General features: G+C 46.0%; 1 protein-coding gene across 1 annotated transcript in view; it reads right to left on the bottom strand.

Moving 5' to 3' along the window:
* Positions 1-536: 536 nt before the first annotated feature.
* LOC144172592 (luciferin 4-monooxygenase-like) overlaps positions 537-12,010 on the bottom strand; it is a 59,264-nt gene continuing 47,790 nt past the window's right edge. The window contains exons 9-10 of the mRNA XM_077701248.1: positions 6,788-7,045; positions 537-820 (exon numbers count right to left, since the gene is read on the bottom strand). Of these exons, the coding sequence (XP_077557374.1) occupies positions 684-820; positions 6,788-7,045 (395 nt within the window). The 3' untranslated portion in view covers positions 537-683. The remainder of the gene's footprint in view (positions 821-6,787; positions 7,046-12,010) is intronic.

Genomic DNA, 12,010 nt, shown 5'->3' with positions numbered 1-12,010 from the left:
CAGGCGAGGACCACGCAGTTCTTTCTTTAGTATTAATGAAAATTGTTTTTCTCTGCGATCTTTTTTGCCTTTATTACGAAAGCTCCACTGTGCATTGGAGCTGTTATCTAATTTCAGTGACCTGGTCACAGATTTTTGGCATTTCCCTTAACTAGAAACTACGCTTATCAAAAAAATTTCAGAGGAGGGATTACTGTACATACAGTAATCCCTGGTTAACTTGAAGTCGTACAATCCGCCAAAAATTTTCAGAAAGCGGAGTTTCGAGTTAAGCGAAATGTCGAAGATTTGTGGCCAGGCCACTCAAATAAGAGCTAATTCTGGTAACAAAAATTGGAATATATACTACTGAAATATCAAAGGGTAGGACGTGGTACTGATTAGTCAGGGCACCACCTGTAAAAGAGGGAACATGGTGAATGTAACCTAATCCATGCGTTTAGTACCTTCACTTGGTAGTCCCAATGGCCTTGTTTAGAAAACAGATGCAACAACATAAAAGGTCCAGCGCTAATTTTTATTGCCACTTTAACCGGAAGTCAAGCTGGTATCTGTCAATCCCATAGTAAATATAAAACTCAGAGTTCACTTCAACATCCCTTTTACATGCGCTGTCAGCTTTGCGTTTACAACCCGCGACTAGTTGCTCTGAACATATTCTGGGTGCCGACAAGCGAGCGCCTCTAGGGAAGGTTGCCTCCTTTAAGGGAACCCATCAGCCTTCGCAGCACAAGGTAGTTGATCTTTCCCATGGATGTCCTAGGGATGGCGTCGGCAAAATAGACTCCACCATGTAAACCCTTGTGAACAGGAAGTCGTTCTGTGGGGGAAAGGGAGCAACAGGTTATGCACTGCGCTGATGGGGCTAATTTTTCCCTTTGTAAACAAATTTTACATAAAAGAGCCTTGGCTGATGGGTGTTCATTTCTTAATGTGTCGTATATAACTTCTTACGGGTCAAAACTATGTCGAAACTTGTGTTGCTAGTGGTATGTTCAACGTTTTGAGGCATTCTCAGTGTAATTCAGGAAACCTTTCTGGTGCAAAGTCTCTGTTGTATTTCAACTGATATACGATTATCACGGTCCCATTCTCTTCCTCCTAACGCTTTTTCTACTATGAATTAATTTCCTATTGGCACCACTGCAATTAATATATTCGTTTTTGTGCTGCCCTCTTGTCTGAAGATGCTGGCGAATGACTCTACATAAGACTTTCTCGGTACTTCCATTGCATCCTCCATGCCTGCTTTGTAACATGTTTGGTTTCAAAGTGCATACGATCTGTCTACATCCATGTCTTATTGGCACTACAGCTTCTTTTTTTTAAGAATCTTCAATCTTCATAACGTTTAAAATACGAATGTCAGCTAGCTTACTTTTGTAATTTAATTTCGGCAGCTCCAACAATCCTGCTTTTTAGGGCGCAGTAATACCACTTGAGAGTTTCTTCATAATTTCTTTTCTCAGGCCGCGTCCAAGTTTCTGCTGTAAATGTATCTCTAGAACAGCCACTGTTGACTCTGGGATTGTTGTTGGCATTCAGCCCGCGTGCCCTACCTTCACTTGCACTTGTACACACAGAAGTGTGTTCTAAAGTAAAAATTTCCCCGCATTTCCCCGAGGGGAAGAATGTGAAAGTGCGAATGCAGGAGTTGAATTTGCGCGGTTCGGTAATGTTCGCGAAAGAGAGATCACACACACACACACAACTACAAAGAAAGAAAGATGCATTTATTCACAGACACCTATTTGTGTTGTCGTTGTACTTGATTGCTAGAGCGGATCTCAGCTTTGAAATTTCGTGTCAGTACTCCTTTAAGCGGGTGCATTAGCCCCTCTCACGCCCGATTCCTGGCCAATCCCCCACGTGGGTATGTGCCGTGCACAGACACCTATTTGTGTTGTCGTTGTAGAGAGAGAGAGAGAAACTCTTTATTAAAGAGTACTTGATTGCTAGAGCGGATCTCAGCTTTGAAATTTCGTGTCAGTACTCCTTTAAGCGGGTGCATTAGCCCTTCTCACGCCCGATTCCTGGCCAATCCCCCACGTGGGTATGTCAGCGGCCAGGCAGCGCGCGCCCATCTCCCCCCGTTGCCAAGGAAGACGAGGAGATTCCTGGCCAATCTCCCCCCGTTGCCAAGGAAGACGAGGAGCGCGCGCACCCGCAGCTGTTGCTATGTGGACGGACGGCGGTCAACGGAATTCAGGGTCGCTTATAAAGTGCATTCGCACCTAAAATTCTAAACTTCTGCGCTCTTCCCTGAAGAGTGCATGTTGGGTTTTCTTTGTGTTTCTTCGTTCTTTTACAGAACTTGCCTTAGGCTGGCCATCAGGAGCCTCTGGTTAGAACTAATGATATTTTCTTCCATAGCTCCCTTAGCCCTCCGCATCCTACAGTCCATCCCTAACCCTCCTTACCTCTACATTCTCTGGACCCGGGGACATGAGTCTCTGGAGGGGAATTAGGCGGCTCATGCTGCCGCCTGCGCGCATATCTACCGGGCGTTCCCCTCCAACACTCCAGCATCACCGTCGGAAGTCCACCATTCTGTTCTTCAAAAATTCAAAGACATCCTCGAACATTACCGCCTCGAACGCCGCATCTATCCCCCACCCCAAGAACAGTTGACTAAGGAAGAAGCCACCACGTACCGCCGCCTTCAAACCAACACCTACCCGCAGGGCACCCTCCTCCACGCCATCCATCCCACCTCCTACTCCGCCACCTGCAAGTACTGTCCCCAACCCTGCACACTCTACCATATGGTTTGGGCGTGCTCCTACACACCATCCCTCCCCCCTACTCCCTTCCCCAACCATGAGCAGTGGGAAGGCATGCTAGCCAGCCCGGACCCCGGCGATCAGCTTCGGCTGGTTGAAAGGGCCCGCCTGTCAGCGACCGCCCAGGGACTGCTGGACTGAGAAGACCCCCCATTGCCACTACTAAAAAAACTAATATAGAAATAAAGTTTATTCCTCTTGCTCCTCCTCCACCCCAACATCCTTTCAGTACTCCGATGCCTACTTAGAATGATGTCGATGTATTACTTAGTCTCACCATTGATGGTTTTCTATGCTCGCTTACAAAGAAACGTATTCACGACCTAAGGGAAATCTGTCTTTCCAAATCAATCCGTGAACCCTTGGCTGTATTGAATGCCTTCCAATGCTTCCCACTTCTCATTCACCTCCTTACGTCTTTCCTATTTGAAAGTTAGAGGTTACCGCCCCTATTCCTTGGTCTTTCTTTATAAGTTAACGGTCTGGACTACGCGTGAAAACTGCGAACATCCTCACAGTCGTAGCTACAGGTTGACGCATGGGATTGTAAAACCTTTAAAATTGCCTTTTTTAGACTATTAATAACGGCTGCAGCTCTTTCGCCAATTCTTTAAAATTCTGCCAGCTTCTTTCCCATGTCTCTGTGGATGACGATACCAATCTTGTCTTCTGTCATTTAGCAGGCTCTTGGTTGCACAGAGTAGATTCGCTACTTGATGCCCCAATGCCCCACTCTTGCCCTTGTAACGTGGTATAAATATCTTGTAAAGCTGACGTACCCGCAAGTGAAGTGGACCCAATTCCCAATGCTTGGAACAGTATTGCTTTCCCATAGCAGTGCTACCAGCTACCACACTTACGACAAAACCGCTCCATTAAAGCTATGTTGCCGGAGTGGGTGCCCAGTCATGGAGGTGGCTGTGGCCTGGCTTCGGTGCAGGTGTAAATACGCCACGCGTGCTTTACCGGTCACGAGGAGCCATGCTTGAGAAGGCCGCCCTATGCAACTGTTATGCATTCGTGCGCAGAGAAGACCTCCTGGAGGAAAGGAATCTCGTTCGAGGAGCACTAAAAATCGGCACTAAAAATGTACCCGTTTAGTGTCCCTCAAGCTTTTGAAGTCTTTAACATCGACCATATTTAGGGGAAGTCCCCAAGGTGGAGTAAGTTTCTGTGAAAGAAAGTTTGACATCCACCTAAATGCAGCCACACGGCTACAAAGAAAACCTATACATCTTTCTCAGAAACTTCGCAGTTGAAGAAAAATTCGTCCTGGTCCAGGATTCTAACCCGGGACAACTGCTTAACCGGAGCGGTCGCTCTACCAACTGAGGTAACCAGGAAGGTAGTCGTTTGTAGCGCGAGAGCAAATTGATCAGCAACTCGAAGTGAACGACAGTTGTTAATCGACCAGATTTAGGGAAAATCCCCACGGTGGAGTAAGTTTCTGCGAAGGAAAGTTTGACATCCCCCTAAATACAGCCACACGGCTACAAAGGAAAGCTGTATGAGAGCTGTTTCTGAACGCTGTTTCTGAGAAAACTGTATGGCTTTCCTCTGTAGCCATATTGCTGCATTTAGGTGGATGTCAAACTTTCCTTCAGGGAAACTAACTCCACGTTGGGGATTTCCCCTAAATCTGGTCGATTAACACCTGTCCTTCACTTCGAGTTGTTGATCAATTCGCTCTCGCGCTACAAACGCTAGCCTCCTGGTTAGCCCAGTTGGTAGAGCGACCGTTTCGGTAAAGCGGTGGTCCCGGGTTCGAATCCTGGACAAGGCAAATTTTTCTTCAAATGCGAAGTTTCTGAGAAAGCTGTATAGCTTTCCTTTGTAGCCGTATAGCTGCATTTAGGTGGATGTCGAACTTTCCTTCTCAAGTCTTTACCATGAACACAACTTCTTTGTTCGTACCTACCCAGCTTATCGGCTACGCAGTCACCCTTACGAAAACAACAATTCGAACGTCACCCAACCCCGCCAAAGCGGACTTGCCTGAGAGTGGGATGTTTAGGCAAGTGTCCACATCTCCAATGTCAAACTAAAAGCATAGAAGTTACTGTTGGTGAAGGCACAGAACATTGAGACCATGGTCTTTATATTACTCTTAAATAATTTGTCTCTAATAGCGGCACCCCATTCTATTGGGAGGAGTTCATTAGAACGTTTGGCCTGGCTTGCGGCTCTTTTGAAGGCACCGCAGTTAAAGCATTTAGCAGCATTTCTTGTATTTTTATCACCGACAGTGCCACCTCTGCACAATATGCTACATTTTAGGACAATTATGCATTCACCCATACAAACATATCTTGGCTGCACCGCAGAACCAAAATAATAGCCCGAAGTTGGTTCTTCTTGGTAAGAACAGTGTTCAATAAAAACGGTTCAAGAAAGAGGCAGACAAGACGGGGCTACTCCAATGGTATTTTTTTTAAAAACACGCACAAAGGTATGGTACAGAATATATCATGTTAACTCTCACGAAAAACCAAGCTATAAAACCGGTTCAAAAAGTGAAAACCACCGTCAGATGCACATCGACTGAATAAAACCAATCTGCTATAAAAATCACAAAAATGAAAAAGAACAACAATATTTGTACAGCCATCGACGCAAACAAAACATACAACCATTATCTATGCAGCATATGACTGAACTAGGCGAGTTGTTCCTTTGTAAAGCTTGTAAAAGGCAAAAAAAAAGAAGGAAAACATCCCGCAATCTTTTTTTTGCGTTTTTCTTGCCAGTGACTTTGAAGTTCAATAAACACGACATGAAGACAAAATGAAAATTTGTTTCATTAGAACGACTGCTTTGTCCCAATAACAATGACACCAGTTTCATCGCAAACTTCAAAAAAGAAATAACGGAGATATTAAAGAAGACACGAGAATTAGTGGCGACCCCCTAGCCAGTTTCGGGGAACTTTTCTATGACGTCACAGAATCTTGCTTGTGCGATTGGCGGCGGCAGAGCTAACCAATCTCCAGGGCACATGACTGAACGATTGTAGTGGGGCCTCTAGTACCGTTTGATCGCACCACACCAATGGTAACGGGCGGTGAATTCACGGAAAATATTGTTTTTAGTGCTGGCCCGTATGACGCCACTCGGGCCCATAACAGGTCACCGTAGCGCGAAATTTTAAAGTTTTTGAATATTTCTTGCTTTTTTGTCGCATAAAAAACGCCTTTCGTGGCTGGAATGGGGCTGAGTGAAGTACTGAAGCCTAGCTCTTTAAAGTTAAACCCGCCGCGGTGGCTCAGTGGCTAAGGCGTTGCGCTGCTGAACACGAGGTCGCGGGTTCGATTCCCGGCCGCGGTGGACGCTTTTCTGATGGAGGCGAAAAGCAAAAACGCCCGTGTGTACGAGATTTCGGCGCACGATAAAGATCCCCAGGTGGTCAAAATTAATCCGGAGCCCTCCACTACGGCGCGCCTCATCGCCTGCGTTGCGTCGGCGCGTTAACCCCCACAATCAATCAATCATCTTTAAAGTTAAAGTTGTGTTTTGTCTTGATGGCCTTTCTAAATGATGTCGCAAAGGCGAAATAGTAAATTCATCTTCACTAGGCGCAAAAAACACGAACTAAGGCCTGAGGCAAACACAAACAGGGCACTGTGTTTCTGTTTACCGCAGTCCTTCATCCGTGTCTTTTTGCGCCGAGTGATGATGAATGTAAGCCAACTCGCCCAGTTGTCTGTTTCGATGTAATAGTAAAGTTCGAAATACGTTGCGATTATCCAAGCCTCGTATATGTTTATCGTTGGTCAAGAGGATATGGCTCTATTCGTAATCTGGCTGCAGTTATAGCGAAGACAGAAAGCAATAAATGTGTCGGAAAGACTATAAATAAACCAATGGTCCTTCATTTAAAAGCGACTCTTAGGCTGAGCCTTACTTGGGAGCTGTACGTTCGAAATGTTTTTTTTTTCTCAGTAGTATGTGAATGTTATGAGTGACCTTAATACCCGCTAAGCTAATGTTTAAAAAAGTTTTAGTACCCTTCACGTAGCAAATCAGGTCCTCGGCAAGCTGCTTATTGTCTGAACAGTCTGCCTCGGTGACGACCACTGCCGTCGGAGCATCACCGAAATGAGGTGCAGCCACGCCTACAACTCCCACATCTTTCACAACGGCGTGTTGTAGCAGGCACTGCTCAATTTCTGAAGGCAGCACTGTTTTGCCCAAACACCTTATAATGGTCTTTAGCCGGCCGCATAGGAACAGCCTTCCGTCATGGTCGTAATACCCGAGGTCACCTGAAAAGGAACGAATGCAATTAACCAAAGGACGTTTATTAGGGGCGAACTTGTGCCCAAAACAAGACAAAAAGAACCAGCGTGGCGTTCACGTTGCGAAGCACTGCCCAACTGCGCCCGCGTGATCCTCCACTTATTTTAAATGCAGAGCATTTCTTTAACTCACATGTAGCGTCCGCCGTCCGTCCGCAACAGCTCAGCGCGCAGGTGCGCCCTGTCCCCTACTCCTCCTCTCCCGCATCACGCTACCCTCCTCGCTCTCAACAACAGGTCCGCACCCCTCCCCCTACACTATATAGAAAAATAATACTTACCGGCGCCTGGTTTCGATCCCACGACCCTGCGGGCGGAACGCAAGGTACATGGTGCTCTACCCACTGCGCCACAAAGCCGACACAGAATCGAAGGCTACGAACGCGCCTTATATCCTTGACTCATTCAAACTACGTCAAGAAGCTGCTGATACAACGCATTCATTACCTGTGGGCGGAACGCGAGGTACATGGTGCTCTTCCCACTGCGCCACAAAACCGACACAGAATGAAAGGCTACGAACGCGCCTTATATCCTTGACTCATTCAAACTACGTCAAGAAGCTGCTGATACAACGCATTCACTACCACCAACTCCCCAAACACTAAACGTTAACGCAATACACCCACCCCCTATGCGACGCATTTACTCGAGTCCCCCTCGCGGGGAGATGGGCCCTTTTTTTGTTTAGATGTCGTTTAATCTGTTTTTATTGTGGCAATTATCAGCCCTAAATTGTACGCCGCGGTAAATGTAATGGGGTGTGAACATATGAAAGATACTATAAATGAACATTATACGCCACTCCGTATCAACTGCCGCTCAAGCGTTGCTATCGTCGGTGTTATCTTCACACCGCCCCAGGCAACGCGAACGTGGCGCCGCTCACTGCAGAAAGCGCCGGTGGATAGTTAGCTGCCTTCTAGAGATCGCGGTTGGCCGACACTTCGTTTGCACAGTTGCTGATAAGGAATCGTGATGATACTCAAACTTTTGAACTTCGCTCTTCTCCGGCCGAAGTGACGCAGCTCGCGGTACGCTCAGCCTGCCGCGGGTGATAGCTATCGAAGCCATTACGGCTAGTGGAGATTCTGAAGACGTCCGAAAGAATTTATTCCCGGGCATTGTGCAGGTAGCGGCAGGTTCGACGCAAACACAGCTTAGTTCGTTCGTAAGCGACATGTTCGACATGTGCGCTAATTTTCGCACGTTTTCAAGGGCCAGTCCAAATACGACGAACTACTGATATAACGACCACTTCTTGAGACACTTTCGAGTTCGTTATAAGCGCGTTTGACTGAATATCTAAAAAATATTTCCTTTATTTTATTGATTGAGCAGTTCGCAGCTCACTACGCCGTTCGACAGGTAACGATACGACCTTTTTGATTAGGCCGTGAAGTACCCGTTTCCTAAATAGCTGTTACCACAGGGCGAAGGTTCACCTCTCATTTTTTAAGAAGAACGTCAGCAAGTTTATGGATCTTAATGTTACCATTCGTGTTTCTACATTGACATACGGTATCACTCGCGTTCTTTTTTGCAGCGTTCTGTGAAGGATCAAGCTTTTCTGCGTGATCACTATTCTCACGAACAGTGCATTCAGCGCACGTTTTTACAGTGCCGCTATCCGACACTACCACGCTGCAGCCTGGGAGCGCGGAAGGACACGACTTCCTCTCCACGCCGTCGCAAATCACTGCACACAGTAGGTGCCCGCCTCTTCGCCCGCGCCCTCTGACCATAGGAGCATTTGCTACACAGGCTGCGTCTTGGAGTAGCATTGACTCGGAAGTATCTTCACACAATCGGACGAGAGGACAGCCCAGACTGCCTTCTATGCGGTTGTCCTGAGACTATCGAACATTTGCTTAGTGCTTGTCCAAAGTACTCTAGTGAGCGAATGAACCTTGAGACAGCTTTACTACGCTTGGACACTCGCCCTCTGTCCGAACAAATGATTTTGGGCACGTGGGCTGACAATAGGAAGCAAAGCCTAGCCGTTAAAGCCCTGCTTACATTTCTTGGTGACTTCTCTTTGGATTCTCGCCTCTAGGTTGCGACAAAATTGAACAGACTGCGAAATAATGTCTGAGTAGTTTCTTTTTTTTTTTCATAGATGATAGTCATGTGCTTAACAGTGAACTGTAGTCATCTGATTCAGCGCCCCGTTGTACGTGAGTCGTTTAATGGTTTACTGCTTGTACATAGTTCATTTGTCGCTTTCATTGTCATTCCCCATATCTTCCATATCCATTCCTTTCTCTTTGTGTCCCCAGTACCCTCCCCCCAGAGGGAAGTAGCAGGCCCAAGATCAATTTCTCAGGCCGACCTCTCCTCCTTTTTCAATAAGCATTTACTCTCCCCCTCTTCTCTTCTTCTCTGACCATAGTCCTTGGAAATTTGACTAGCCTACCATTTGAGGCCTCAGGTGGTGCATTTTTGGGGATGAAAACCTCGGGCAGACAGCACACCGGTCGACTGCAGCGCCTTTTCAGTAAACTGCCCGTCTTGCTAGTGGGAATTTTTTTTTCCAAAAACCAAATAGTCGTTTTGATACCTTCTCCTAGCAACATTATTTCTTTGCATCTTTTTTCGAGTCTGAATAACTGTATTAAGCAATTTTTAAAGTGTGAACCGTATACTGTGTACGCCTATCATCGTTTTCTCATCCCAGAGTGCAGACGACGACAGCTGAACGCGGCGTGGAAGCAGTCGACGGTAATCTTACACTTTTAATTGATAAAAACAATTCAGGGAAGAAAAAGTAAGCAAACAAATAAGTTGTAATAGAAAGTTACTTTAGCAGCAATTTAACAGCAATTAAGAGCAAGCGCGGCGAGTGCGCTGCATGGCGCTTTGAGAGGGCGCCCTGGTCCACCAAGGTGGTATTTTTCGCGCGCGGTCATTCCTGTTGGCGACACGCCATTGTAATGCAAAACTGGCCCGGATGGCAGACTAGCCAAATTCTACTATACGTTAACGCTCGTTGCGCGACATCGTCTCTTCGTTCTAACAATTGCTATATTCCATATAGCACCAGTCGCTGTTAAATCTGGAGAGAAGTTGTTTCCGTCAATAAATGGGTGGTCGCAGTGGGGTACTGTTGACCAAACAGGCTCAGACGCCCATAAAACTGAAATCGGCATTTACTCGTTTTAATTACGCCCTCTTTGAGTATGCTATGTGCATACCAAAAATGCTGCCTTTGCTTCGGATAATAAACACCGGACCGGAGGTTATAAATTGGTGAAAGTGGAAAACATTAGGTGAACCAGCACTCCGTGTTTTATTAAGAAAGGGTTGCCCGGAAATCCTAACATTTTTTTCAAATGTGACAACACATACCTCGACGAGACCGAGCTCCAGTCGAGCTCCACCTCGCGCTAGCGTTTAGCGACATGGTCAAGAATGTATAGCCCACGCGGTGATATACCCAAAAGCAGCAGTCCCTGAGCGACAGAAGGCGCTGCCACATTATCTTTGTGGTAACCGAAGACCTAACTCATTTACATGAACTTTGTGGCAACTTGACATATCGACTATTCTGCCACACATATCCGCCGACTGAAGCTATGTTCCATGTCATCTTTACAGTTCCTAGAAACGAGACTTGATAGAAAAGCTTTTAAACACCTCAAACTATTTTAAACCCTCTCGATTGGAGCGCCCAATCAATAGACTGGGTGGCGACACAACAAACCTTGCCAAATATTACTGATGTACATGCATCATAAATCTTCATAAGTAGCTCTTCAGTACTATTGGGGATATGATGACTTGCTTCATGCGTGCAAAGGAAGAAACGCAGAAAGTTTCCAGTGAAAATTGTCAGATAATGAGTTGGCATTTCTTCTAGCCGTCCTGCTATGCACAGTGTGATCTGTTACATTGACCTGACTGCCAGTCCCTACACATTATCGGACATTTCTCACACGAGACATTCTACGTTTTTTTAATCCACCGTTTTCATTCTATTTAGCATTGCCTCCGTGGTTTATTCTCAACCCTCATTCAATCTTTTCGCTCAAGCTGAATCTTTTTGTGAGAACTCGCTCTTAAGATCCTTCTCTCTATCTTGCACCCTGAAGCACTACCATTAATGCTGACCAGGTGACTATCAGTTACAAGAGAACCGCATTTGAGTGCCAGTATGACCAGTATGACCAGCGAAGCATTTATGCGTATTATAAAGGTTACGCAGAGTTCAATAGAGAGGTGTGCGGAGTTCTATTTCTGCATTGCGTTGACGGCGCTCATCCATAAGGAAGACGCAGAGTTACAGCCGTTTCCTGCTGAGCATTCGCGATAAATTTCCGTTACCGGAAAGCGCTTTCGTACAAGCCGAACAATAATGCCGCGAAGCTTGGCCTCTCTCCAATTCTCGATCGGGCTACTTCATTCTATACGTTAAGTAGCATCAATAAAAGAAAATTTTTTAATACTTCTTCGGGGCGTGTGCAGCCTGAGCAGTCCGAGCCCGGAGCTCCTTTCGTTATGAAGACCAGCATCCTCATGTGTTCAATGACTCTGCGGTCACCATCAAAATTATAGGCAGTTTCAAACATGAACGGACCCACACAGGAACGGTCCTTTTTCGATGCCTCCCGCTATGAAAGGGCTGACGCTTTTAACCAGTGTTGTACACGTTCCTCTAAAATAGTTCCTTCCCAATTTTGAAACGAGTTCCCGTTACAAGTTCCTTTATTGCGAAAGGAACGCGTTCCAGTTCCACTTCGAAAATTGGAACGTGTCGTTACATTAACGTTACAATTGGGTTTTTAAATTAAAATATAGGGTCGGATAAACCTGGGGCGCAATTAAGTGAGAAATTTAAAACTCACATCGAACTACGTGTATTATACGAATATTAACACCGCCGGCAGCAGATTATCTGTTGATAAAAATAATCAAAAGAAAATCTCCTAGGCG

This window comes from Haemaphysalis longicornis, unplaced genomic scaffold (assembly GCF_048455015.1).
Source record: "Haemaphysalis longicornis isolate Haplotype H1 unplaced genomic scaffold, Haemaphysalis longicornis Haplotype H1 scaffold_244, whole genome shotgun sequence".
Classification (NCBI taxonomy): domain Eukaryota; kingdom Metazoa; phylum Arthropoda; class Arachnida; order Ixodida; family Ixodidae; genus Haemaphysalis; species Haemaphysalis longicornis.
The sequence above is the reverse complement of the archived record's forward strand: the minus strand, read 5'-3'. Positions and strand labels throughout refer to the sequence as shown.